Here is a 27,342-nt window from a genome sequence, read left to right as displayed (position 1 = left end):
TTCTTTAATAACCAAACATAGGTAGGCTCAGATAGACCGGCAGATTCCGACAGGACAGGACAAGGTTACAGCAAACATGACGATAGTCTGGCTCAGGCATGAAACACAACAAACAAGAATCCGACAAGGACAGGAACAGAAACAGAGAGAGATATAGGGACCTAATCAGAGGGAAAAAGGGAACAGGTGGGAAACGGGGTGAATGGGTAGTTAGAGGAGACAAGGAACAGCTGGGGGAAAGCGGGGGAGAAAAGGTAACCTAACAACGACCAGCAGAGGGAAACAGGGTGAAGGGAAAGGACAGAGACAAGACACAACATGACAGTACATGACAGTACCCCCCCACTCACCGAGCGCCTCCTGGCGCACTCGAGGAGGAAACCTGGCGGCAACGGAGGAAATCCTCGATCAGCGCACGGTCCAGCACGTCCCGAGAGGGAACCCAACTCCTCTCCTCAGGACCGTACCCCTCCCAATCTACGAGGTACTGGTGACCACGGCCCCGAGGACGCATGTCCAAAATTCTACGGACCCTGTAGATGGGTGCGCCCTCGACAAGGATGGGGGGGGGGGGGGGGGGGAGACGAGCGGGGGCGCGAAGGACGGGCTTGATGCAGGAGACATGGAAGACCGGGTGGACGCGACGAAGGTATCGCGGAAGAAGAAGTCGAACTGCGACAGGATTAATGACCCGAGAAATACGGAACGGACCAATGAACCGCGGGGTCAACTTGCGAGAAACCGTCTTAAGGGGAAGGTTCTGAGTGGAGAGCCAAACTCTCTGACCGCGACAATATCTAGGACTCTTAGTTCTACGCTTATTAGCAGCCCTCACAGTCTGCGTCCTATAACGGCAAAGTGCAGACCTGACCCTCTTCCAGGTGCGCTCGCAACGTTGGACAAAAGCCTGAGCGGAGGGGACGCTGGACTCGGCGAACTGAGATGAGAACAGCGGAGGCTGGTACCCGAGGCTACTCTGAAAAGGAGATAGCCCGGTCGCAGACGAAGGAAGCGAGTTGTGGGCGTATTCTGCCCAGGGGAGCTGTTCTGACCAAGACGCAGGGTTACGAAAAGAAAGACTGCGTAAGATGCGACCAATAGTCTGATTGGCCCGTTCTGCTTGACCGTTAGACTGGGGGTGAAAGCCGGAAGAGAGACTGACGGAAGCCCCAATCAAACGGCAAAACTCCCTCCAAAATTGAGACGTGAATTGCGGACCTCTGTCCGAAACGACGTCTGACGGAAGGCCATGAATTCTGAAAACATTCTCGATGATGATTTGTGCCGTCTCTTTAGCAGAAGGAAGCTTAGCAAGGGGAATGAAATGAGCCGCCTTAGAGAACCTATCGACAACCGTAAGAATAACAGTCTTCCCCGCTGACGAAGGCAGTCCGGTGACAAAATCTAAGGCGATGTGAGACCACGGTCGAGAGGGAATAGGAAGCGGCCTGAGACGGCCGGCAGGAGGAGAGTTACCGGATTTAGTCTGCGCGCAGACCGAACAAGCAGCCACGAAACGACGCGTGTCATGCTCCCGGGTGGGCCACCAAAAACGCTGGCGAATGGAAGCAAGCGTACCCCGAACGCCAGGGTGGCCGGCTAACTTGGCAGAGTGAGCCCACTGAAGAACGGCCAGACGAGTAGGAACGGGAACGAAAAGAAGGTTCCTAGGACAAGCGCGCGGCGACGGAGTGTGAGTGAGCGCTTGTTTTACCTGCCTCTCAATTCCCCAGACAGTCAACCCGACAACACGCCCCTCAGGGAGAATCCCCTCGGGGTCAGTGGAGGCTACTGAAGAACTGAAGAGACGAGACAAAGCATCAGGCTTGGTGTTCTTAGAGCCCGGACGATAAGAAATCACGAACTCGAAACGAGCGAAAAACAGCGCCCAACGCGCCTGACGCGCATTAAGTCGTTTGGCAGAACGGATGTACTCAAGGTTCCTATGGTCAGTCCAAACGACAAAAGGAACGGTCGCCCCCTCCAACCACTGTCGCCATTCGCCTAGGGCTAACCGGATGGCGAGCAGTTCGCGGTTACCCACATCATAGTTACGTTCCGACGGCGACAGGCGATGAGAAAAATACGCGCATGGGTGGACCTTGTCGTCAGAGAGGGAGCGCTGAGAAAGGATGGCTCCCACGCCCACCTCTGACGCGTCAACCTCGACAACGAACTGTCTAGAGACGTCAGGTGTAACAAGGATAGGAGCGGATGTAAAACGATTCTTGAGGAGATCAAAAGCTCCCTGGGCGGAAACGGACCACTTAAAGCACGTCTTGACAGAAGTAAGGGCTGTGAGAGGAGCTGCCACCTGACCGAAATTACGGATGAAACGACGATAGAAGTTCGCGAAGCCGAGAAAGCGCTGCAGCTCGACGCGTGACTTAGGGACGGGCCAATCAATGACAGCTTGGACCTTAGCGGGATCCATCTTAATGCCTTCAGCGGAAATAACAGAACCGAGAAATGTGACGGAGGAGGCATGAAAAGTGCACTTCTCAGCCTTCACAAAAAGACAATTCTCTAAAAGGCGCTGGAGGACACGTCGAACGTGCTGAACATGAATCTGGAGTGACGGTGAAAAAATCAGGATATCGTCAAGGTAAACGAAAACAAAGATGTTCAGCATGTCTCTCAGGACATCATTGACTAATGCCTGAAAGACAGCTGGAGCGTTAGCGAGGCCGAAAGGAAGAACCCGGTATTCAAAGTGCCCTAACGGAGTGTTAAACGCCGTCTTCCACTCGTCCCCCTCCCTGATGCGCACGAGATGGTAAGCGTTACGAAGGTCCAACTTAGTGAAAAACCTGGCTCCCTGCAGGATCTCGAAGGCTGAAGACATAAGAGGAAGCGGATAACGATTCTTCACTGTTATGTCATTCAGCCCTCGATAATCTATGCAGGGGCGCAGAGACCCGTCCTTCTTCTTGACAAAAAAAAACCCCGCTCCGGCGGGAGAGGAGGAGGGGACTATGGTACCGGCGTCAAGAGCTACAGACAAATAATCTTCGAGAGCCTTACGTTCGGGAGCCGACAGAGAGTATAGTCTACCCCGGGGGGGGGGTGGTTCCCGGAAGGAGATCAATACTACAATCATACGACCGGTGTGGAGGAAGAGAGGTGGCCCTGGACCGACTGAACACCGTGCGCAGATCGTGATATTCCTCCGGCACCCCTGTCAAATCACCAGGCTCCTCCTGTGAAGAAGAGACAGAGGAAACAGGAGGGATAGCAGACATTAAACATTTCACATGACAAGAGACGTTCCAGGAGAGGATAGAATTACTAGACCAATTAATGGAAGGATTATGACAAACTAGCCAGGGATGGCCCAAAACAACAGGTGTAAAAGGTGAACGAAAAATTAAAAAAGAAATGGTTTCACTATGATTACCAGAAACAGTGAGGGTTAAAGGTAGCGTCTCACGCTGAATCCTGGGGAGAGGACTACCATCCAGAGCGAACAAGGCCGTGGGCTCCTTTAACTGTCTGAGAGGAATGTCATGTTCCCGAGCCCAGGTCTCGTCCATAAAACAGCCCTCCGCCCCAGAGTCTATTAAGGCACTGCAGGAAGCTGACGAACCGGTCCAGCGTAGATGGACCGACAAGGTAGTGCAGGATCTTGAAGGAGAGACAGGAGTAGTAGCGCTCACCAGTAGCCCTCCGCTTACTGACGAGCTCTGGCCTTTTACTGGACATGAAGTGACAAAATGACCAGCGGAACCGCAATAGAGACAGAGGCGGTTGGTGATTCTCCGTTCCCTCTCCTTAGTCGAGATGCGGATACCTCCCAGCTGCATGGGCTCAGCACCCGAGCCGGCAGAGGAAGATGGTAGTGATGCGGAGAGGGAGGCGACGGAGAGCGCGAGCTCCTTTCCACGAGCTCGGTGACGAAGATCAACCCGTCGCTCAATGCGAATAGCGAGTTCAATCAAGGAATCCACGCTGGAAGGAACCTCCCGGGAGAGAATCTCATCCTTTACCTCTGCGCGGAAACCCTCCAGAAGACGAGCGAGCAAGGCCGGCTCGTTCCAGCCACTGGAGACAGCAAGAGTGCGAAACTCAATAGAGTAGTCTGTTATGGATCGATTGCCTTGACATAGGGAAGACAGGGCCCTGGAAGCCTCCTCCCCAAAAACAGATTGATCAAAAACCCGTATCATCTCCTCCTTAAAGTCTTGATACTGGTTAGTACACTCAGCCCTTGCCTCCCAGATTGCCGTGCCCCACTCACGAGCCCGTCCAATAAGGAGAGATATGACGTAGGCGACACGAGCAGTGCTCCTGGAGTAAGTGTTGGGCTGGAGAGAAAACACAATATCACACTGGGTGAGGAACGAGCGGCATTCAGTGGGCTCCCCAGAGTAACACGGCGGGTTATTGATTCTGGGCTCCGGAGATTCGAAAGCCCTGGAAGTGGCCGGTGGATCGAGGCGGAGATGGTGAACCTGTTCTGTGAGGTTGGAGACTTGGGTGGCCAGGGTCTCAACGGCATGTCGAGCAGCAGACACTTCCTGCTCGTGTCTGCCTAGCATCGCTCCCTGGATCCCGACGGCTGAGTGGAGAGGATCCGAAGTCGCTGGGTCCATTCTTGGTCGGATTCTTCTGTTATGGTGAGTGAATGAGGACCCAAAAGCGAACTAACTTAAACAGAGCTTCTTTAATAACCAAACATAGGTAGGCTCAGATAGACCGGCAGATTCCGACAGGACAGGACAAGGTTACAGCAAACATGACGATAGTCTGGCTCAGGCATGAAACACAACAAACAAGAATCCGACAAGGACAGGAACAGAAACAGAGAGAGATATAGGGACCTAATCAGAGGGAAAAAGGGAACAGGTGGGAAACGGGGTGAATGGGTAGTTAGAGGAGACAAGGAACAGCTGGGGGAAAGCGGGGGAGAAAAGGTAACCTAACAACGACCAGCAGAGGGAGACAGGGTGAAGGGAAAGGACAGAGACAAGACACAACATGACAGTACATGACAAAAAGTCTTGATATACCTTACATACATTCGTTCTGATGACTAAATTATCGCTGAATACCATGGCTCCACTAGTACTATTGACAATCTCTTCATGGTGTGCTTGGGGCTATGGTCCTGGCCTAGTAGGCATAAGAAAGAACAAGTTCCAGATCAATCTTTGCCGTCAAATAAGGAAAAGTCAAATGTACTCCGAGAGGGCTTCATCCTTGTCCAATTTCATCCTCGTCCAATCTTTATCAGTGTTTAGACAATTGGGTGTTTGTTCAATTGTGTGTGTGTGGTTGTGGTGTGCATCGTTGTTGCGGTGTGTGTCGGCCATAGGGCCCAACACAATTGGCCCAGCGTTGTCCGGGATTGGCTGGGGTAGGCCGACATTGTAAATAATAATTTGTTCTTAACAGACTTACCTAGTTAAGTAAAGGTTAAAATAGAAAAATATATATAAAGGGGTACTAATATATATATATATATATACACATATATCTAAGGGTTATATAATCAATTCAAGTTTATTTGTCTTTTGAACCGGACACATGTTGTGTACACAGTACAATCAAATTCTAATTTGCATGTATAACTCTGGACATTGCAACAACCATAAAATAATTATGTGAAATATACAATGTAATAAAAACATTTAGATACAATAGATACATGACAATAGACAGGTGTAGTAATGTAAATTGCAAACAGAAGAAGCCGGAACTATTTAAACCTTGGACTGTGGTTATTCAACAGAAATCCAATCGGATCTTTCTTGAAGACAAAGCAACTCTTAAAGGCAACGTAAACGCTGCTGACGTGAGCTGAATTGGAACTTATCTTTGAAATCTTTAAACACACATCAGTTCAGTTTCTGATTGAATCCTGGGCCATGTCGCAAAAAAATACTGTTCAAGACCTCATTTCATCACTGCAGTTCTTTTTCTAGACAGTATCTGAACCAATCTCTTTCTAATCTCCTTGGTCTTCAGACAGTAGACTACTGGGTTGATCAGAGAAGGTAACAGCGTGGCCATAATCAGTAAAGCATTACGCTCCGTCAGATTCAGTCTCACTCCTATCCTCATCAACAACACAGAGACTAACTTGGGAGCGTAGTAACAGGACACCACAATGATGTGACAAATACAGGTATTAAACACCTGCACTCTGCTCTCATTGTTAGGCAGTCTCACTACTGTGTAGATCAGATTCACGTATGACAGCAGAATGAATATGAACTGTGCACCAATCAACCACAGACCCAGGATGATGGGAAGCATCCAATAGGGTTCAGGGTTGACACAGGCGGCTCTGACCATAGCAGGATAGTCACAGAACACATATCTAATGATGGGCTGGCAGTATGGAAGGCTGTCTACCTGAGCTGCTACTACCCCCATGACCCCTAACCCTATCAGCCAGGTAGCTGTGATCAACAGGAAGAGCCGTGGGTTAGTCAGGATGCTGTGGTACCTAAGAGGGGTGCTGATAGCGATGGTTCGGTCCAAAGCCATCAGGGACAGGGCCAGACACTCTTCGATGTCACCCAGGTGGTAGATGGACATGCTTGATATGCAGGAGTAGTAAGAGATGGTTTTGACCTCGGCCAGCAGGACAGAGATCATGGTGATGCTGGTGCTGGTGGTGAACATGATGTCCACCACGGCCAGGTTACAGATGAGGAGGTACATGGGCGTGTGCAGCCGTCTGTCCGTCAAAATGATGCAGATGTTGGTTTCGCTTCCCAGAATCACAAGGAAATAGGTGATGAAGATGAGGAAGCCCAGGAGCTTCTGGTGAGAGAGGTGGTCGAAGCCAGTGATGGTAAACTCCTCCACATTCTTCCCAGTGAAATTCACCTATATAGTTTGACATAAGAACATTTTAACAAAACCATCACAATTTATAGATCCAAAAGTCATCAGCCAATAAGACCACAGACTGCAACACGGCTGGCTTTCATCTCTCCTCTCTAATCAGGGAATGACTGTCGAATACCCATCAGTGAATTACCACTAAGAAAAAAGGCCAGCAGTACTGTGGATCTAGACTCCTAGATCTGAATACCCCTCAGGATATAACATCTCCTTTAGTGAGTGGTATCGTATCTCTGGGGAGTAAACACCTACAGACAACATGTTTAATCATTAGATGCTATGCTATGCTACGCTATGGAGCTATGTTTTCTCTGGGGTGTAAACACATACAGACAACAGATGTAATCATTAGACGCTACACTATGCTATGATACGCTTTCTCTGGGGCTCAAAACCTACAGTCCCCAGGTCCAGAGGTCTAGTCATTAGACTAATGGTTTCCCTCTCTTATTAAGGTTAATAAACATCATCAGGATTACCACTTCCTCATTGAATTGATTGTCATGTACTGTCATGTTGTGTCTTGTCTCTGTCCTTTCCCTTCACCCTGTCTCCCTCTGCTGGTCGTTGTTAGGTTACCTTTTCTCCCCCGCTTTCCCCCAGCTGTTCCTTGTCTCCTCTTGACTACCTCGTCACCCCTTCTCCCACCTGTTCCCCTTTTCCCTCTGATTAGTCCCCTATATCTCTCTCTGTTTTTGTTCCTGTCCTTGTCGGATTCTTGTTTGTTGTGTTTCATGCCTGAACCAGACTGTCGTCATGTTTGCTGTAACCTTGTCTTGTCCTGTCGGAATCTGCCGGTCCGTCTGAGCCTACCTATGTTTGGTAATTAAAGAAGCTCTGTTTAAGTTAATTCGCTTTTGGGTCCTCATTCACGCACCGTAACAGAAGAATCCGACCAAGAATGGACCCAGCGACTTCGGATCCTCTCCACTCAGCCGTCGGGATCCAGGGAGCGATGCTAGGCAGACACGAGCAGGAAGTGTCTGCTGCTCGACATGCCGTTGAGACCCTGGCCACCCAAGTCTCCAACCTCACAGAACAGGTTCACCATCTCCGCCTCGATCCACCGGCCACTTCCAGGGCTTTCGAATCTCCGGAGCCCAGAATCAATAACCCGCCGTGTTACTCTGGGGAGCCCACTGAATGCCGCTCGTTCCTCACCCAGTGTGATATTGTGTTTTCTCTCCAGCCCAACACTTACTCCAGGAGCACTGCTCGTGTCGCCTACGTCATATCTCTCCTTATTGGACGGGCTCGTGAGTGGGGCACGGCAATCTGGGAGGCAAGGGCTGAGTGTACTAACCAGTATCAGGACTTTAAGGAGGAGATGATACGGGTTTTTGATCGATCTGTTTTTGGGGAGGAGGCTTCCAGGGCCCTGTCTTCCCTATGTCAAGGCAATCGATCCATAACAGACTACTCTATTGAGTTTCGCACTCTTGCTGTCTCCAGTGTCTGGAACGAGCCGGCCTTGCTCGCTCGTCTTCTGGAGGGTCTCCGCGCAGAGGTAAAGGATGAGATTCTCTCCCGGGAGGTTCCTTCCAGCGTGGATTCCTTGATTGAACTCGCTATTCGCATTGAGCGACGGGTTGATCTTCGTCACCGAGCTCGTGGAAAGGAGCTCGCGCTCTCCGTCGCCCCCCTCTCCGCATCACTACCATCTTACTCTGCCGGCTCGGGTGCTGAGCCCATGCAGCTGGGAGGTATCCGCATCTCGACTAAGGAGAGGGAACGGAGAATCACCAACCGCCTCTGTCTCTATTGCGGTTCCGCTGGTCATTTTGTCACTTCATGTCCAGTAAAAGGCCAGAGCTCGTCAGTAAGCGGAGGGCTACTGGTGAGCGCTACTACTCCTGTCTCTCCTTCAAGATCCTGCACTACCTTGTCGGTCCATCTACGCTGGACCGGTTCGTCAGCTTCCTGCAGTGCCTTAATAGACTCTGGGGCGGAGGGCTGTTTTATGGACGAGACCTGGGCTCGGGAACATGACATTCCTCTCAGACAGTTAAGGGAGCCCACGGCCTTGTTCGCCCTGGATGGTAGTCCTCTCCCCAGGATTCAGCGTGAGACGCTACCTTTAACCCTCACTGTTTCTGGTAATCATAGTGAAACCATTTCTTTTTTACTTTTTCGTTCACCTTTTACACCTGTTGTTTTGGGCCATCCCTGGCTAGTTTGTCATAATCCTTCCATTAATTGGTCTAGTAATTCTATCCTCTCCTGGAACGTCTCTTGTCATGTGAAATGTTTAATGTCTGCTATCCCTCCTGTTTCCTCTGTCTCTTCTTCACAGGAGGAGCCTGGTGATTTGACAGGGGTGCCGGAGGAATATCACGATCTGCGCACGGTGTTCAGTCGGTCCAGGGCCACCTCTCTTCCTCCACACCGGTCGTATGATTGTAGTATTGATCTCCTTCCGGGAACCACCCCCCCCCCGGGGTAGACTATACTCTCTGTCGGCTCCCGAACGTAAGGCTCTCGAAGATTATTTGTCTGTAGCTCTTGACGCCGGTACCATAGTCCCCTCCTCCTCTCCCGCCGGAGCGGGGTTTTTTTTTGTCAAGAAGAAGGACGGGTCTCTGCGCCCCTGCATAGATTATCGAGGGCTGAATGACATAACAGTGAAGAATCGTTATCCGCTTCCTCTTATGTCTTCAGCCTTCGAGATCCTGCAGGGAGCCAGGTTTTTCACTAAGTTGGACCTTCGTAACGCTTACCATCTCGTGCGCATCAGGGAGGGGGACGAGTGGAAGACGGCGTTTAACACTCCGTTAGGGCACTTTGAATACCGGGTTCTTCCTTTCGGCCTCGCTAACGCTCCAGCTGTCTTTCAGGCATTAGTCAATGATGTCCTGAGAGACATGCTGAACATCTTTGTTTTCGTTTACCTTGACGATATCCTGATTTTTTCACCGTCACTCCAGATTCATGTTCAGCACGTTCGACGTGTCCTCCAGCGCCTTTTAGAGAATTGTCTTTTTGTGAAGGCTGAGAAGTGCACTTTTCATGCCTCCTCCGTCACATTTCTCGGTTCTGTTATTTCCGCTGAAGGCATTAAGATGGATCCCGCTAAGGTCCAAGCTGTCATTGATTGGCCCGTCCCTAAGTCACGCGTCGAGCTGCAGCGCTTTCTCGGCTTCGCAAACTTCTATCGTCGTTTCATCCGTAATTTCGGTCAGGTGGCAGCTCCTCTCACAGCCCTTACTTCTGTCAAGACGTGCTTTAAGTGGTCCGTTTCCGCCCAGGGAGCTTTTGATCTCCTCAAGAATCGTTTTACATCCGCTCCTATCCTTGTTACACCTGACGTCTCTAGACAGTTCGTTGTCGAGGTTGACGCGTCAGAGGTGGGCGTGGGAGCCATTCTTTCTCAGCGCTCCCTCTCTGACGACAAGGTCCACCCATGCGCGTATTTTTCTCATCGCCTGTCGCCGTCGGAACGTAACTATGATGTGGGTAACCGTGAACTGCTCGCCATCCGGTTAGCCCTAGGCGAATGGCGACAGTGGTTGGAGGGGGCGACCGTTCCTTTTGTCGTTTGGACTGACCATAGGAACCTTGAGTACATCCGTTCTGCCAAACGACTTAATGCGCGTCAGGCGCGTTGGGCGCTGTTTTTCGCTCGTTTCGAGTTCGTGATTTCTTATCGTCCGGGCTCTAAGAACACCAAGCCTGATGCTTTGTCTCGTCTCTTCAGTTCTTCAGTAGCCTCCACTGACCCCGAGGGGATTCTCCCTGAGGGGCGTGTTGTCGGGTTGACTGTCTGGGGAATTGAGAGGCAGGTAAAACAAGCGCTCACTCACACTCCGTCGCCGCGCGCTTGTCCTAGGAACCTTCTTTTCGTTCCCGTTCCTACTCGTCTGGCCGTTCTTCAGTGGGCTCACTCTGCCAAGTTAGCCGGCCACCCTGGCGTTCGGGGTACGCTTGCTTCCATTCGCCAGCGTTTTTGGTGGCCCACCCGGGAGCATGACACGCGTCGTTTCGTGGCTGCTTGTTCGGTCTGCGCGCAGACTAAGTCCGGTAACTCTCCTCCTGCCGGCCGTCTCAGGCCGCTTCCTATTCCCTCTCGACCGTGGTCTCACATCGCCTTAGATTTTGTCACCGGACTGCCTTCGTCAGCGGGGAAGACTGTTATTCTTACGGTTGTCGATAGGTTCTCTAAGGCGGCTCATTTCATTCCCCTTGCTAAGCTTCCTTCTGCTAAAGAGACGGCACAAATCATCATCGAGAATGTTTTCAGAATTCATGGCCTTCCGTCAGACGTCGTTTCGGACAGAGGTCCGCAATTCACGTCTCAATTTTGGAGGGAGTTTTGCCGTTTGATTGGGGCTTCCGTCAGTCTCTCTTCCGGCTTTCACCCCCAGTCTAACGGTCAAGCAGAACGGGCCAATCAGACTATTGGTCGCATCTTACGCAGTCTTTCTTTTCGCAACCCTGCGTCTTGGTCAGAACAGCTCCCCTGGGCAGAATACGCCCACAACTCGCTTCCTTCGTCTGCGACCGGGCTATCTCCTTTTCAGAGTAGCCTCGGGTACCAGCCTCCGCTGTTCTCATCTCAGTTCGCCGAGTCCAGCGTCCCCTCCGCTCAGGCTTTTGTCCAACGTTGCGAGCGCAGCTGGAAGAGGGTCAGGTCTGCACTTTGCCGTTATAGGACGCAGACTGTGAGGGCTGCTAATAAGCGTAGAACTAAGAGTCCTAGATATTGTCGCGGTCAGAGAGTTTGGCTCTCCACTCAGAACCTTCCCCTTAAGACGGCTTCTCGCAAGTTGACCCCGCGGTTCATTGGTCCGTTCCGTATTTCTCGGGTCATTAATCCTGTCGCAGTTCGACTTCTTCTTCCGCGATACCTTCGTCGCGTCCACCCGGTCTTCCATGTCTCCTGCATCAAGCCCGTCCTTCGCGCCCCCGCTCGTCTTCCCCCCCCCCCCCCCCATCCTTGTCGAGGGCGCACCCATCTACAGGGTCCGTAGAATTTTGGACATGCGCCCTCGGGGCCGTGGTCACCAGTACCTCGTAGATTGGGAGGGGTACGGTCCTGAGGAGAGGAGTTGGGTTCCCTCTCGGGACGTGCTGGACCGTGCGCTGATCAAGGATTTCCTCCGTTGCCGCCAGGTTTCCTCCTCGAGTGCGCCAGGAGGCGCTCGGTGAGTGGGGGGGTACTGTCATGTACTGTCATGTTGTGTCTTGTCTCTGTCCTTTCCCTTCACCCTGTCTCCCTCTGCTGGTCGTTGTTAGGTTACCTTTTCTCCCCCGCTTTCCCCCAGCTGTTCCTTGTCTCCTCTTGACTACCTCGTCACCCCTTCTCCCACCTGTTCCCCTTTTCCCTCTGATTAGTCCCCTATATCTCTCTCTGTTTTTGTTCCTGTCCTTGTCGGATTCTTGTTTGTTGTGTTTCATGCCTGAACCAGACTGTCGTCATGTTTGCTGTAACCTTGTCTTGTCCTGTCGGAATCTGCCGGTCCGTCTGAGCCTACCTATGTTTGGTAATTAAAGAAGCTCTGTTTAAGTTAATTCGCTTTTGGGTCCTCATTCACGCACCGTAACATTGATAGTCCCACTGTTCCATCCAACTGGCTCCATGTGGACAAAGATACAGTAGATGATTTGCAATGTATACGCTATCTCTATATATACCCAGGCAATTCACACAAGGAGGTACAACTTCGATGGCCTCACCTGCTTCGTACTGCAAGACTAAACAAAAACTTTCAGATTGTAATGTATCTCAAGGTAGTGGTAAAAGGGAAAACATACACCTACGCCAAATACAATTAAAATGTCTTTCACAATTACTGACGTTTAATCCTAGTAAACATTCCCTGTCGTAGGTAAGTTAGGATCATCACTTTATTTTAAGAGTGTGAAACGTCAGAATAATAGTAGAGAGAATTATTTATTCCAGCTATTTCAGCTTTATTTAATCAAATCCCCAGTGGCTCAGAAGTTTGAATATGCTCAATTAGCATTTGGTAGCAATGCCTTTAAATTGTTTAACTTGGGTCAAGAGTTTCAGGTAGCCTTCCACAAGCTTCCCGCAAAAAGTTGGGTGAAATTTGGCCCATTCCACCTGACAGAGGTGGTGCAACTGAGTCATGTTTGTAGGCCTCCCTGCTCACACACGCTTTTTCAGTTCTGCCAACATATTTTCCATTTGGAAGACCTGTTTGCGACCAAGATTTAACTTCTTGACTGAGGTCTTGAGATGTTGCTTCAATATATCCACGTAATTTTCCTTCTTCATAGTGCCATCTATTTTGTGATGTGCATCAGTCCCTCCTGCAGCAAAGCACCACCACAACATGATGCTGCGACTCCGGTGCTTCACGGTTGGGATGGTGTTCTTTGGCTTGCAAGCCTCCCCCTTTTTCAAACAAACATAATGATGGTCATTATGGCCAAACAGTTGTATTTTTGTTTCATCAGACCAGAGGACATTTCTCCAAAAAGTACGATCTTTGTTCCCATGTGCAGTTGCAAACCGTAGTCTGGCTTTTTTATGGAAGTTTTGGAGCAGTGGCTTCTGATGGCTGTGTGGTCCCATGGTGTCCATACTTGCATACTATTGTTTGTACAGATGAACGTGGTAGCTTCAGGTGTTTGGAAATTGCTCCAAAAGGATGAACCAGACTTGTGGAGGTCTACAATTGTTTTTTTGGCTGATGTTCCGTTGATTTTCCCATGATGCCAAGCAAAGAGGCACTGAGTTTGAAGATAGGCATTGAAATACATCCACAGGTACACCACCAATTGACTCAAATGATGTCAATTAGCCTATCAGAAGCTTCTAAAGCCATGACATCCTTTTCTGGAATATTCCAAGCTGTTTAAAGGCACAGTCAGATTAGTGTATGTCAACTTCTGACCAACTGAAATTGTGAAACAGTGAATTATAAGTGAAATCATCTGTCTGTAAAGAATTGTTGAAAAAATGAATTGTGTCATGCACGAAGTAGATGTCCTAACCGACTTTCCAAAAGTATAGTTTGTTATTAACAAGAAATGTGTGGAGTGGTTGAAAATTAGTTTTAATGACGCCAACCTAACTGTATGTAAACTTCCGACTTCAACTGTACATTTGGGCCTAACATTGTGGCCTAAAGACAGGCCCCAACTTCATCTGAAGCATAATGTAGCTAACAACAGTTCCATCATCACCCGAATGGCTACCTGTAAACAGGTGAGATGATGACTCAGGATCTCAGGTCTACCAACACTCTAATTAGGTCTCTGATGACCACCTGTTTGTTGATCCTGAGTCTGAGGAGAGTGACAGGGACACTAGACCTGGTGGGAATACTGCTCTGCAATCATACAACTTGTTAATGTACACTCATCACGAGAGAGAGAGAGAGACTCGATTAAGCAACAGGCCAAAGCAATGGCAAGCTAATTAAATATTACTGCTAAATGTAAATTTGCTGAATCTTGCCAAAAGACTGTTAATCCATCTCTCTACATTGTCCCTAAAACACACAACAGTTAGTGGGTTGGTAATATGTTCAACACTGTAACATCAACCTTCTCATAGGATCTCATGTCACTCTGTACAGAGTTAACAAATATGCAGTCATCAGAGAGCCAATTATAATGTTGATACACCTGAGAAGAGTGTTTACTGGTCGACAACTTAGGCTGGGGAGATTTAGGACCTTTTAGGGTCAAAGGGCTACAGAACAAGCTCAATGCAGGTCAGCACTTTTGTTACTACCTTGCATGCTGTCAATTGCAAAGCACTTGAAAATAAACTACTGAAAATATAGAACTAGACAAGGTTGTCCCTTTTCCCCCCTTTTGTTCACTATTGTGAAAAGCCACTGGTCATCTCAGTCCAGGCCAATGACAACATAAGGGTGGTGAAACAGAAGGACATCCAGGTAATTGACAACATATCAGGAGCTGTTTCCGAGGGCTCAGGCAGTGGTCAGACAACATTCCCATTTCAGAGTAATGAGTGAGTGATGCCATCCAGTCAGTGCCATGCTGGCACATGTCCATTGGTGGATTTAGGCACAGGCGACATGGTCATCCTGCCGGGGGGCAGCATGTGATGCCTGCTAAAATAAATGAAATAATGAGATATTTATATATATACAAATATTATCCCCAATGGTGACATATGCGCGATCGGTTTTATATCGCTCATTTGCACGTCACGTCAATGATATCATGTCACCGTGTGGGACTGTGGGTCAATTAAACTTGTCGGAGTGGGCGTCCTGATTCTAGTTTGTGAGCTAAGCCGGCTACTGCGTGGGAAGGTCCCTCACTCAGAAGTATGAGATATGGAGTGGGCCGGGTTAGGTTGACCTCAGGTCACTGGAAGCCCGAGGTAGGGAGAGCAGGTTGAATCTATCAAATAGAAAACCTCAAACTTTCTTCAGTACTTATGCAATTAGTTGTGTAATTTAGTTTGTGTGTTTCTTGTTTGAAGTGCAATAGTGTAATAATCTTCTTTATAAGTGTGTTATCTATTTGTATATTTGTGTGGTATAGGATTTGTGCAATGTAGTTTTATTTGTGTGTTTTTTGTTAGCAATAGGGTAATAGTGTATTAATTCGATACTCTTTAACATTTGTATTCATATACTACAATTTGTTTATATTTGTCTTTGTTCTTTTTGATATTTATGAGTCTTATTTTTGTATATATAATTATATTTATATAGTTTTTAATGTTTTGATTATTTATTTGTGTTGTTCCAAATGTCAACAGATGGAGGACTGAAGAAATGCTTTGGAGTCCTCTGCTGTCTGAACTGGGAGGGACGTTTCCCTCAGTATTAAATTGATTCAAGACACATCAGTTACTTTTAATCGTCTTTGTTATCATTGAATCCAATGGTATTATCATTAGAGGCAGGAGTCTGTGTATTCTTCAAACATGCCAGGGAACTCCTGTCTTATACGGGGCACCATACAGGGAGGTATAATATTTGTACATTGTTATATTAGCAGAACACTGCTTCTACAGTATTATGTGAAGGATGGTTTATTCTACATGAAACTGTTACACCTGAAAGTTATCGAATCAAATGTATTTGTATTTTTCACATGCGCTGAATACAACAGGTAGACCTTACAGTGAAATGCTTACTTACAAGCCATTAACCAACACTGCAGCTTTAAGAAAATAAAAACATTAAGAAGTAAGTAACAAATACTTAAAGAGCAGCAGTAAATAACAATAGCGGGGCTATATACAGGGGTGGAACAGAATCAATGTGCGGGGGCACCGGAGTCGAGGTAGTTGAGGTAATATGTACATGTAGATATAGTTAGAGTTATTAAAATGGCTATGTAGATAATAGATAATAACAGAGCGTAGCAGCAGCGTAGAAGAGAGGTAGGGGGCGGGCAATGCAAATAGTCTGGGTAGCCATTTGATTAACGTCTCTGTCCTGAAGCAAGCACCAATTAGCCTGGAGCTAGCCCATGCTAGGCTCATCTTCCCGGCTAGCTGAAGAGGTCCATCAGCCACTCCTGGGCTACAATACCTATTTTGCCAATTGGCCTGGACCGCTTTTACTGCCGGTTCGGAGCCCCACCAATCCTTCACGACTGGACTACCGATGGGTTCTTCAACTGGCTAAAACGTTGCGACGTCCCCTGAATGCCCATCTGCTAGCCTGCTAGCCACAGCCCTCTAGCTGTCTAGAGCATATTGGACTGTTAGCTAAATATGTACATCGACCTGTCACAGTGCTGACTTTTGCCCAATGCCTGCAGCAAAAGCTGGGCAGAGTACTTTGGGACTTTAGTTACTTCGGTGTAACAAGGGCCTTGCCGTGCGGCCCTACCAACCCTTCTATTTATTCGTAATGGCCCTTCGCGTGAGTTGGGTTTGTTCCTTCGTTCACGTTGTCACTCCCTTATTTTCCGGTTAGTATGAGGCCTTGGATAGATATACTCCTATTTAAATATTCTTAAGCGTTATGGGATTCCTCCTATATTTCCTTACCCTCAAGTTATCTTTACCTATGTATATATCAATACCTAATAACAACTCCTAGTAGTTATTATGCTCGTCAGCTAGTAGTCACTCGGAAGCTAGTATTGGTATATGTTTTGACTTTCTTAAAAATACGTTATTGTCCACACAATGAAATATTCTGTAGTGCAATCACTTTAACCTATAACCAGGGTCACTTTCTGTTCAGTGAGAGTGTCAAAGGCGTTTGCTCTCCAGATCGTTAATCTGGCCTAGTTGTCAAAGTTTCAAGCTTTTATTAAGTCACTCTGTTTTTTGTCTTATACACATCATTACAATTCAATGGTTATACAGTTTCTCAATACAACAATAATGCTCAATCAATCCTTAATTAATGCTTTAAGCTATGCCAGATATTATTGCAAAACTTTAAATGCGTTAACACTTCTAACAATATTGACTAAATAGCTAAAATAGTTCAATTACCTTAAATGCTCAGCCCCTTGGTCACTTTTCCGTAATCGGTATTCTCGCAGCTATGACGCTAGATTCCGAATTCCAGTATCTCTATACACTTCCAACTCTGTGTATGGACTCAATATATTGTAACTGTTACTTGGCTATTTTTCCTTGAATTGCTAATCACCTCTGGTTTCTGGTGTCAAAAATGCGAACGCCCGCTTTGTCTATGTGATCAAGAGGTGGTTAGACCTCTGTTTTTCGGAGACTCAGTCGGGTTCACAAGATTCAACCAGCTTCTTCAGAGTATGACCCAATAAGTACTTAAGCACAATTATCCGGTTCCCAAAATATTGTTTTACTCTATCAAAAAGCGTATAGTGCAATAGTAAATTTACCTATGATGATTCTCCATATGAAGTCTGTTTTATATGTTAGTGAGGATCATACTGTCTTATGATCTCTGTTCTCTTTATATATCTTTTTAAAGGGAAAGTTCCCACTGGGGCTGTAGACCTACGTAATCTTAGGCCTGTGTGTTAAACGGAAGCTTCCTATTATTACCCTTTAAGGTCATGCACTACTGACTCTCACATTGCTGCTTCCGTGTTACTGTTGGCTGATTCCACTCAATCATACCAGCTGGTTGTTTCTGCCACTGGAGGTGGCGTAGGTGGTATGTCGAGCGTCAGCTGGGAGAAGTCTATGATAGGTATCTCCTCTGCTTCTCCCTGTTGTCCAGTTTCTGCAGGTGCGGTCCGTGGTTCCCTGAGGTCCCGTGAATGCCCTGTGTTGTTGTACCCATTGCTTGATGGAGTGGGCAGATTCTTTTCATCTCTTGTCACAGGCCAATTTCTTGTGCCACTATACCTATTTTGGCAATTGGCCTGGACCCCTTTTACTATCCATCATGACTGGACTACCGACGTAATCTGCCCAAGGTTTCTTTTTACCAACAGGGCCCTCCGTCGTGATGTCTCCTGAATGCTCATCTGCCAGCTGATAGCCACGGCCCGCTAGCTGTCTAGAGCATATTGGACTGTTAGCGGAAGAGACCCATCGGCCAATTTCTTGGGCCACTATACCTATTTTGCAATTTGGACTGGACCCCCTTCACTAAACGGAACCCTACTAATCCATCACAACTGGTCTGCCAACGTAACAGCACGAGGAGGCTCCGCACGAGGAGGCTATAACAGACTTATTTCGTCGCGACGTCCCTCTAAGGCCCTTCTGCTAGCTTGCCAGCACCGGCCCGCTAGCTGTCTAAATCGCCGTGTCTCTAGCCAGCCTAACTACTCACTGGACCCTTATGATCACTCTGCTGCGCATGCCTCTCCCTAATGTCAATATGCCTTGTCCACACTCTACTCAGCAAACTGGATGCAGTTTATCACAGTGCCATCCGTTTTGTCACTAAAGCACCTTATACCACCCACCACTGCGACTTGTATGCTCTAGTCGGCTGGCCCTCGCTACATATTCGTCGCCAGACCCACTGGCTCCAGGTCATCTACAAGTCCATGCTAGGTAAAGCTCCGCCTTATCTCAGTTCACTGGTTACGATGGCAACACCCAACCGTAGCACGCGCTCCAGCAGGTGTATCTCACTGATCATCCCTAAAGCCAACACCTCATTTGGCCGCCTTTCGTTCCAGTTCTCTGCTGCCTGTGACTGGAACGAATTGCAAAAATCGCTGAAGTTGGAGACTTTTATCTCCCTCACCAACTTCAAACATCTGCTATCTGAGCAGCTAACCGATCGCTGCAGCTGTACATAGTCTATTGGTAAATAGCCCACCCATTTTCACCTACCTCATCCCCATACTGTTTTTATTTATTTATTTTTCTGCTCTTTTGCACACCAATATCTCTACCTGTACATAACCATCTGATAATTTATCACTCCAGTGTTAATCTGCATAATTGTAATTATTTGCCTACCTTCTCATGCCTTTTGCACACAATGTATATATAGACTCCCCTTTTTTCTACTGTGTTATTGACTTGTTAATTGTTTACTCCATGTGTAACTCAGTGTGTCTGTTCACACTGCTATGCCTTATCTTGGCCAGGTCGCAGTTGCAAATGAGAACTTGTTCTCAACTAGCCTACCTGGTTAAATAAAGGTGAAATAAAAAAATTAAAAAAAATTAATTATTGTCTTATTTCACTATAGAGCCTCAAGCCCTGCTCAATATGCCTTAGCTAACCCTTTAGTTCCACCTCCCACACATGTGGTGACATCACCTGGATTAAATTATATTTCTAGAGTCAATATCTCTCTCATCATCACTCAATGCCTAGTCTTACCTCCACTGTATTCACATCCTACCATACCTTTGTCTGTACATTAACCCTTGGATCTATTCAATCGCGCCAATAATCCTGCTCCTTTTACTCTCTGTTCCAAACGTACTAGACGACCAGTTCTTATAGCCTTTAGCCGTACCCTTATCCTACTCCTCCTCTGTTCCCCTGGTGATGTAGAGGTTAATCCAGGCCCTGCAGTGCCTAGCTCCACTCCCATTCCCCAGGGGCTCTCATTTGTTGACTTTTGTAACTGTAAAAGCCTTTGTTTCATGCATGTTAACATTAGAAGCCTCCTCCCTAAGTTTGGTTTATTCACTTCTTTACCACACTCTGCCAACCCGGATGTCCTAGCCGTATCTGAATCCTGGCTTAGGAAGACCACCAAAAACCCTGAAATGTCCATCCCTAACTATAACATTTTCCAACAAGATAGAACTGCCAAAGTGGGCGGAGTTGCAATCTACTGCAGAGATAGCCTGCAGAGTTCTGTCTTTCTAGCCAGGTCTGTACCCAAACAATTTGAGCTTCTACTTTTAAAAATCCACCTTTCCAGAAACAAGTCTCTCACTGTTGCCGCTTGCTATAGACCACCCTCTTCCCCCAGCTGTGCCCTGGACACCATATGTGAATTGATTGCCCCCCATCGATCTTCAGAGCTCGTGCTGCTAGGTGACATAAACTGGGACATACTTAACACCCTGGCCATCATACAATCTAAGCTTGATGCCCTCAATCTCACACAAATGATCAATGAACCTACCAGGTACAACCCCAAATCCGTAAACACAGGCACCCTCATAGATATCATTCTAATCAACTTGCCCTCCAAATACCAACTTGCCCTCCAAATACACCTCTGCTGTCTTCAACCAAGATCTCATCGATCACTGTCTCATTGCCTGCATCCATAATGGGTCTGCGGTCAAACAACCACCCCTCATCAATGTCAAAAGCTCCCTAAATCACTTCAGCGAGCAGGCCTTTCTAATCAACCTGGCCCGGGGGTATCCTGGAAGGATATCGACCTCATCCCGTCAGTAGAGGATGCCTGCTTATTCTTTAAAAGTGCCTTCCTCACCATCTTAAATAAGCATGCCCCATTGAAAAAATGTAGAACCAGGAACAGATATAGCCCTTGGTTCACACCAGACCTGACTGCCCTTGACCAGCACAAGAACATTCTGTGGGATACTGCATTAGCATTGAATAGCTCCCGTGATATGCAACTTTTCAGGGAAGTTAGGAACCAATTTACACAGGCAGTTAGGAAAGTAAAGGCTAGCTTTTTCAAACAGACATTTGCATCCTGTAGCACAAACTCAAAAAAGTTCTGGGACAGTGTAAAGTCCATGGAGAGTAAGAGCACCTCCTCCCAGCTGCCCACTGCACTGAAGCTAGGAAACTCTGTCACCACCGATAAATCCACTATAAAGCATTTTTCTACGGCTGGCCATGCTTTCCACCTGGCTACCCCTACCCCGGTCAACAGCCCTGCACGCCAAACAGCAACACGCCCAAACCTCCCCCATTTCTCCTTCACCCAAATCCAGGTAGATGAAGTTCTGAAAGAACTGCAAAATCTGGGCCCCTACAAATCACCCAGGCTAGACAATCTTGAACCTCTCTTTCTAATATTATCTGCTGAGATTGTTGCAACCCCTATTTCTAGCCTGTTCAACCTCCCTTTCGTATCATCTGAGATTGGAAAGCTGCCACGGTCATCCCCATCTTCAAAGGGGAGACACTCTAGACCCAAACTGCTACAGACCTATATCTATCCTACCCTGCCTTTTTAAGGTCTTAAAAAGCCAAGTTAAACTCTTATGGATCCCGTCGCGCGCCAATCCCTTTAGATTGATTTGACAATATCCAGTGAAATTACAGCGCGCCAAATTCAACAACAGAAATACTCATAATGAAAATTCACAAAACATACATGGCTAATGCATCAAAATAAAGCTTAACTCCTTGTTAATCCATCCGTAGTGTCAGATTTCAAAAAGGATTTACGGCAAAATCATGTGATTATCTGAGGAAATCATATTTTAACCATCCAGGTGCGACACAAAAGTCAGAAATAACGATATAATTGATGCCTTACCTTTGAAGATCTTCTTCTGTTGGCATTCCAAAATGTCCCAGAAACATCCCAAATTGTCCTTTTGTTCGATAACAAGTGAATGACACAGTAGAAAAAATAAAGTCTACATACAGTGTGTGCAAAAGGCATGAGGAGGTAGGCAATAAATAGGCCATAGCAGATTATAGTAGAATGCATCCCCCAAACAACTACCCCGGGCCTCCCATCTGAGCCTGGTTCCTCTCTAGGGTGTTTTTCCTTCTGGGGTGTTTTTCCTTCTAGGGTGTTAATCTTCTAGGGTGTTAATCCTTCTAGGGTGTTTTTACTGGTTCTGATGTACTGCTTCTACTTCTGCTTGCTAAGCACTTTGTGAAACTGAGATGTAGAAGGGGCTTTATAAATAGATTTGATTTGTATTAGGGTTTTATCCAGACTTTTTATTATGACATTTTCTGTATGGCTTTAAAAGCATATAGACAATAATATACATGTTTATTTTAAGAAAAACATTATTTTTAATTTAATTGAAACAACAATTAGCAGTATATCTTACACAGCATATCAATCAAAAACAAGTCAAATAGAGATAGAAATAAATAGTAACACTTCATGTTGATTGGTGCAGCACCTCAGCTCTCTGTGCTCTTCTTTTACTAAGCAGCTTCTTGGCCGATTCCTTAAACTCCTCTGTCTTCAGAACATATATGATGGGGTTGAGCATGGGCGGCAGCACCGAGGTCAGGGAGAGGTTGATGATCCGGGCGTTGGTTGGTATGATTGAGTGAAGGAAGTATGTGAAATTAACAGGCAGGTAGAATATGGCTACGAGTATCAGGTGTGAGGTACACGTCTTCAAGGCTCTGACTCTGAGAGAGAGAGAGAGAGAGAGAGAGAGAGAGAGAGGGAGAGAGAGAGAGGGAGAGGGAGAGAAGTAGAGAGAGAGAAGTAGAGAGAGGGAGAGAGAAGGAGAGAGAGGGAGAGAGAGGGAGGGAGAGAGAGGGAGAGAGAGGGAGAGAGAGAGAGAGAGAGAGCGAGAGAGAGAAACAGAGAGAGAGACAGAGACAGAGAGACAAAGAGAGACAGAGAGAGAGAAAGAGAGCGAAAGAGAGAGAAAGAGAGAGACAGAGAGAAAAGGACAAAAGAGTCAGTACAGTGAGTCATCATCTATCCAGGTCAATGACATTCTCAGTATTTACAACATTTATCACTAGAACAATATACACTATATATACAACGGTATGTAGACACCCCTTCAAATTAGTGGATTTGGTTATTTCAGCCACACCTAGGTGTATAAAACTGTATAAAATCGACCCCACAGCCATGCAATCTCCATACACAAGCATTGGCTATAGAACGGCCTTAATTAAGAGATCAGTGACTTTCAATGTGGCACTGTCATAGGATGCTTCCTTCCAACAAGTCTGTTCATAAAATTTCTGCCCTGCTAGAGCTGCCCCAGTCAACTGTAGGAAATTGGAAATGGTGGCAACACAAGCTTACAGAACGGGACCGCTGAGTGCTGAAGTGTGTAGTGTGTAAAAATCTTCTGTCCTCACTACTGAGTTTCAATCTGCCTTTGGAAGCAATTAACTTTTCTTCTGGAGCTTCATGAAATTGGTTTCCATGGCTGATCAACTGCAAACAGCCTAACATCACTGTGCGCAATGCCAAGAATCTGGGTTTGGCAGATGCCAGGAGTACGCTATCTACCCCAATGTATAGTGGCAACTGTAAAGTTTGGTGGATGATGAATAATGGTCCAGGGCTGTTTTTTATGGTGCATGCTAGGCCTCTTAGTTCCAGTGAAGGGAAACCTTTACACTACAGCATACAATAACATTCTGGATTCTGTGCTTCCAACTTTGTGATAACACTTTGGGGAAGGCCCTTTCCTGTTTCAGCATGACAATACCCAAGTGCACCAAGCGAGGTCCAAACATAAATGGATTGTCGAAATCAGTGTGGGAGAACTTGACTAGCTTGCACAGAGCACCTTTGGGATGAATTGAAACACTGACTGCGAGCCAGGCCTATTCGCCCAACATCAGCGTCCGACCTCACTCATGCTCTTGTGCCTGAATAGAAGCAAGTCCCCGCAGCGATGCTCCAACATCTAGTGAAAAGCACTCACAAACGAGTGGCGGCTGTTTCAGCAGCAAAGGGGGGACCAACTCCATATTAATGCCCATAATTTTAGAATGAGATGTCTGATGAGCAGGTGTCCACATACTTTTGGTCCTGTAGTGTATATCTGAGACAGCACAACAATCAGTATCAGAGCTATATGTTTAGGTATATAAACAAAATATCTGGCTAAATCTCTGACTCTGATCAGTATGACTTCTCACCTGTCCTGGGGCAGTGTGATGGTGAACAGGGCATGTGTGATACAGATGTATGATGATATGATGAAGACCATGGGGAAAAAGAGGACTGTAGCGATGAGATATCCCATCACTCTGTTAGGGACCACATCAGAACAGGGGGCCGCCAGACGGAACAGGGGACCGTGGTCACAGAAATAGCTGTTGATCACCAGAGACCTACAATACAATACATCTTCATTGTCCACATGTTACTGTGATCAACTGATCATTTATTTTTACAGCACCCGGCCCGGGATTCAAACCGGTAACCTTTCGGCAACAGGTTCACCTCCTCAGCCACCTACCGGCAGAAGGAGAGTCGGGTGATGAAGAACACAGCCAGAAACATCAGGAACACAGCCAACGCCCAGGCAGCACCTGTCAGCTGGAACATGGACCTGTGAGTCACCATCATATGGTACCTATTTGGACAGTGGAAAGAAGCTGTTATCAGGGATTTTAGATGCAGTGTATTCATATATCAGGTTGAATTGTCAGTGAAAGCAGAAACATTATTATCACACAAGGGGCAATTATGAAGGCCTTTTGAATTGTATTTTTTGAATTATTAGATTTGATGTATTATCTGAGACCTGAGTGGGCAGCAGATGGCCACCAGTCTGTCGTAAGAGAGGATGGTGAGGTTGAAGGACTGCATGTTGAGGAAGAGGAAGATGAAGAAGAGGCTAGTGAGGCACTGGTTGTAGGAGATGAGCTGTCTGCTGAACAGGAACGTATCCAGTAGCTTGGGGACCATGGCAGTGCTCCCACACACATCTGTGAAGGCCAGGTTGAACACAGCAATGCACTTGGGGCTGTAAGGGTAAGATCCTGACTTGATTATCTCCATGGGGAAATGTTTGTTTGTGCACTAGACACAGGACATAGACAATTACAGAGAAGGTAAATACAATCAATCAGTGAAGAAGTAGACAAAAAGTGGAGATCCTAAACATCTTTATCCTGTCATCAGCAATGTGTAAGTTATCAACTATAGACCATCCAGCTGACCTAATGGTGGTTTTCATTCAGAATCAACTATAGACCATCCAGCTGAACCTAATGGTGGTTTTCATTCAGAATCAACTATAGACCATCCAGCTGAACCTAATGGTGGTTTTCATTCAGAATCAACTATAGACCATCCAGCTGAACCTAATGATGGTTTTCATTCAGAATCAACTATAGACCATCCAGCTGAACCTAATGGTGGTTTTCATTCAGAATCAACTATAGACCATCCAGCTGAACCTGATGGTGGTTTTCATTCAGAATCACTATAGACCATCCAGCTGACTTAATGGAGGTTTTCATTCAGATGCCTTATTGAGAGGCAGGCCGGTAACCAGGGATACAGTTGAAATCCCGAGCTGATGGGGGGAATCTAAAAGGAGTGAACTAGCAGCCAGAGCCCCTGTGCTGCTTCAGCTTGTGTTGTGTGTGTTGTGGTTCATCTGGTTGGGTTCTGGAACTGCAAAAATACAGTCCAATAAAGGTAGAATTATGCTGTATTATTACCACTGAGATAAAAGAGGACTGATTACCTGTGGAGACTGTTGTCCATGTAGATAACCATCATGACGAAGGTGTTGCCCACCTAGACCCAATACACACACACACACACACAAATACACACACACATGACCCAAAATGTAAATACAGGTAAATTCATTTTTTCACTTTTCATTTCTCACCTGTTGACTATGGGCGCAATAGGCCCCCAGCTGAAATGATACTGCACCATACCAGGTTTTCATAAGTTCAAAAAACATATACAAGCGTGATTTCGATAGGAAAGTGAAACCTTTTCTAGCTTATCAAGTGGATCAACATGCTGACGATGGCGATACGCAACTCCCTGGACCATAGCTAGTTAGTAACATCCTGGACTACATCTAGTTTGTAACAGACTGGACCAGAGCTAGATAATAAAAGACTGGACCAGAGCTAGTTAGTAACATCCTGGACTACATCTAGTTTGTAACAGACTGGACCAGAGCTAGTTAATAAAAGACTGGACCAGAGCTAGTTAGTAACATTCTGGACTACATCTAGTTGTAACAAACTGGACCAGAGCTAGTTAATAAAAGACTGGACCAGAGGTAGTTAGTAAAAGACTGGACCAGAGCTAGTTAGTATTAGACTGGACCAGAGCTAGTTAGTAAAAGACTGGACCAGAGCTAGTTAGTAACATCCTGGACTACATCTAGTTTGTAACAGACTGGACCAGAGATAGTTAATAAAAGACTGGACCAGAGCTAGTTTGTAACAGACTGGACCAGAGCTAGTTAGTAACATCCTGGACTACATCTAGTTTGTAACAGACTGGACCAGAGATAGTTAATAAAAGACTGGACCAGAGCTAGTTTGTAACAGTGTAGACCAGCAATATGGACTAACCAGAGAGATGATGTATACGAAGCAGAGGAAGACGTAATAGTACTCCATGTGGGGGATGTCGATGAAACCACTGATGAAGAAGTAAGGGGGTCGGATAATGGTGTCAATGTTATCTGTCTGGTTAGGGTCAGAGGTCAGGTAACTCATCCTGACTGGTGGTGTTATCAGTGATTCCTCCTGGCTCGTAATAATCTGTGGAAATATAAAATAAATACATTACTGTTTTTTAATTCACCTGTTGAGACATTGCAATGGGTGAAACATCATCAATACAAAGGCAAATATCCAAGTTCAATTGTCTATTTTTTATGTAATTATATTTAAAACACTAAGAATACAATTAATTTATCTGACAACAAAGTACAAAATAGAATCCATTTGACTTTTACCTCAGATACAGTTAAACAATTCTAATGAATAATCCAAGGAATAGCACTGGAAAGGTGATATTGGTTTCACGTTCCCTCCATTAGAATAACTCTTACCTGCTGAACCCTCATACTGTATAGTCTAACATGGTACAACTACATACTGCAGAAACTAAGTCTTACCTCGTCTTACCACAGACTTGATCCAAATGTCTCTCTTCAGTAGTCTGGTGATGTGTGTTGAACTGAAGACCAATTTGTGGTGCTGGCTCTGAGTCCACCTCCACTGTTATACCTGCAGCCCCATGGTGAATCTGTAGTAGGGTGTCCCCTGTGGGCCACCGTACTTGTGTATGACATGCCTAGATTGAGTGAAGTAGACGTGTCAGATATTAATACCCTTGCTGTTGTTGTTGTTGTTGTTGTCATAGGACACATCTCATTGCCCTTCTGGAACTACCAACCACACAGGCTGAGAAGAGAGAGGAGGGAGGCGGTAAAAAGATGAGGAAGGAGGAGAGAGAAAGATGAGAAAGGAGAGAAAAATAAAGTAGAAAGGAGAGAGAAATAGGA

At 46.5% G+C, this 27,342-nt stretch overlaps 2 protein-coding genes across 2 annotated transcripts; both read right to left on the bottom strand.

Annotated features, from left to right (window-relative positions):
• Positions 1–5,895: 5,895 nt before the first annotated feature.
• Positions 5,896–7,281, bottom strand: LOC110509431 (olfactory receptor 10G4-like). The gene is made up of 2 exons (XM_021590322.1): positions 7,255–7,281; positions 5,896–6,837 (listed from the first exon to the last, which is right to left on the bottom strand). Exons 1-2 carry the CDS (start codon positions 7,279–7,281, stop codon positions 5,896–5,898), a joined length of 969 nt encoding a protein of 322 aa, XP_021445997.1.
• A 14,506-nt stretch (positions 7,282–21,787) lies between these two features.
• Positions 21,788–27,116, bottom strand: LOC110509430 (olfactory receptor 52E4-like). The gene is made up of 7 exons (XM_036967894.1): positions 26,953–27,116; positions 26,402–26,593; positions 25,546–25,598; positions 24,595–24,816; positions 24,307–24,423; positions 23,984–24,178; positions 21,788–22,498 (listed from the first exon to the last, which is right to left on the bottom strand). The coding sequence occupies exons 2-7, from the start codon at positions 26,546–26,548 to the stop codon at positions 22,240–22,242; spliced, it is 993 nt and encodes a 330-aa protein (XP_036823789.1). The 5' UTR covers positions 26,549–26,593; positions 26,953–27,116; the 3' UTR covers positions 21,788–22,239.
• Positions 27,117–27,342: the final 226 nt, after the last annotated feature.

This window comes from Oncorhynchus mykiss, chromosome Y (genome assembly GCF_013265735.2).
Source record: "Oncorhynchus mykiss isolate Arlee chromosome Y, USDA_OmykA_1.1, whole genome shotgun sequence".
Classification (NCBI taxonomy): domain Eukaryota; kingdom Metazoa; phylum Chordata; class Actinopteri; order Salmoniformes; family Salmonidae; genus Oncorhynchus; species Oncorhynchus mykiss.
Note: the sequence above shows the minus strand (reverse complement) of the source record. Positions and strands in the feature narration are given on the sequence as shown.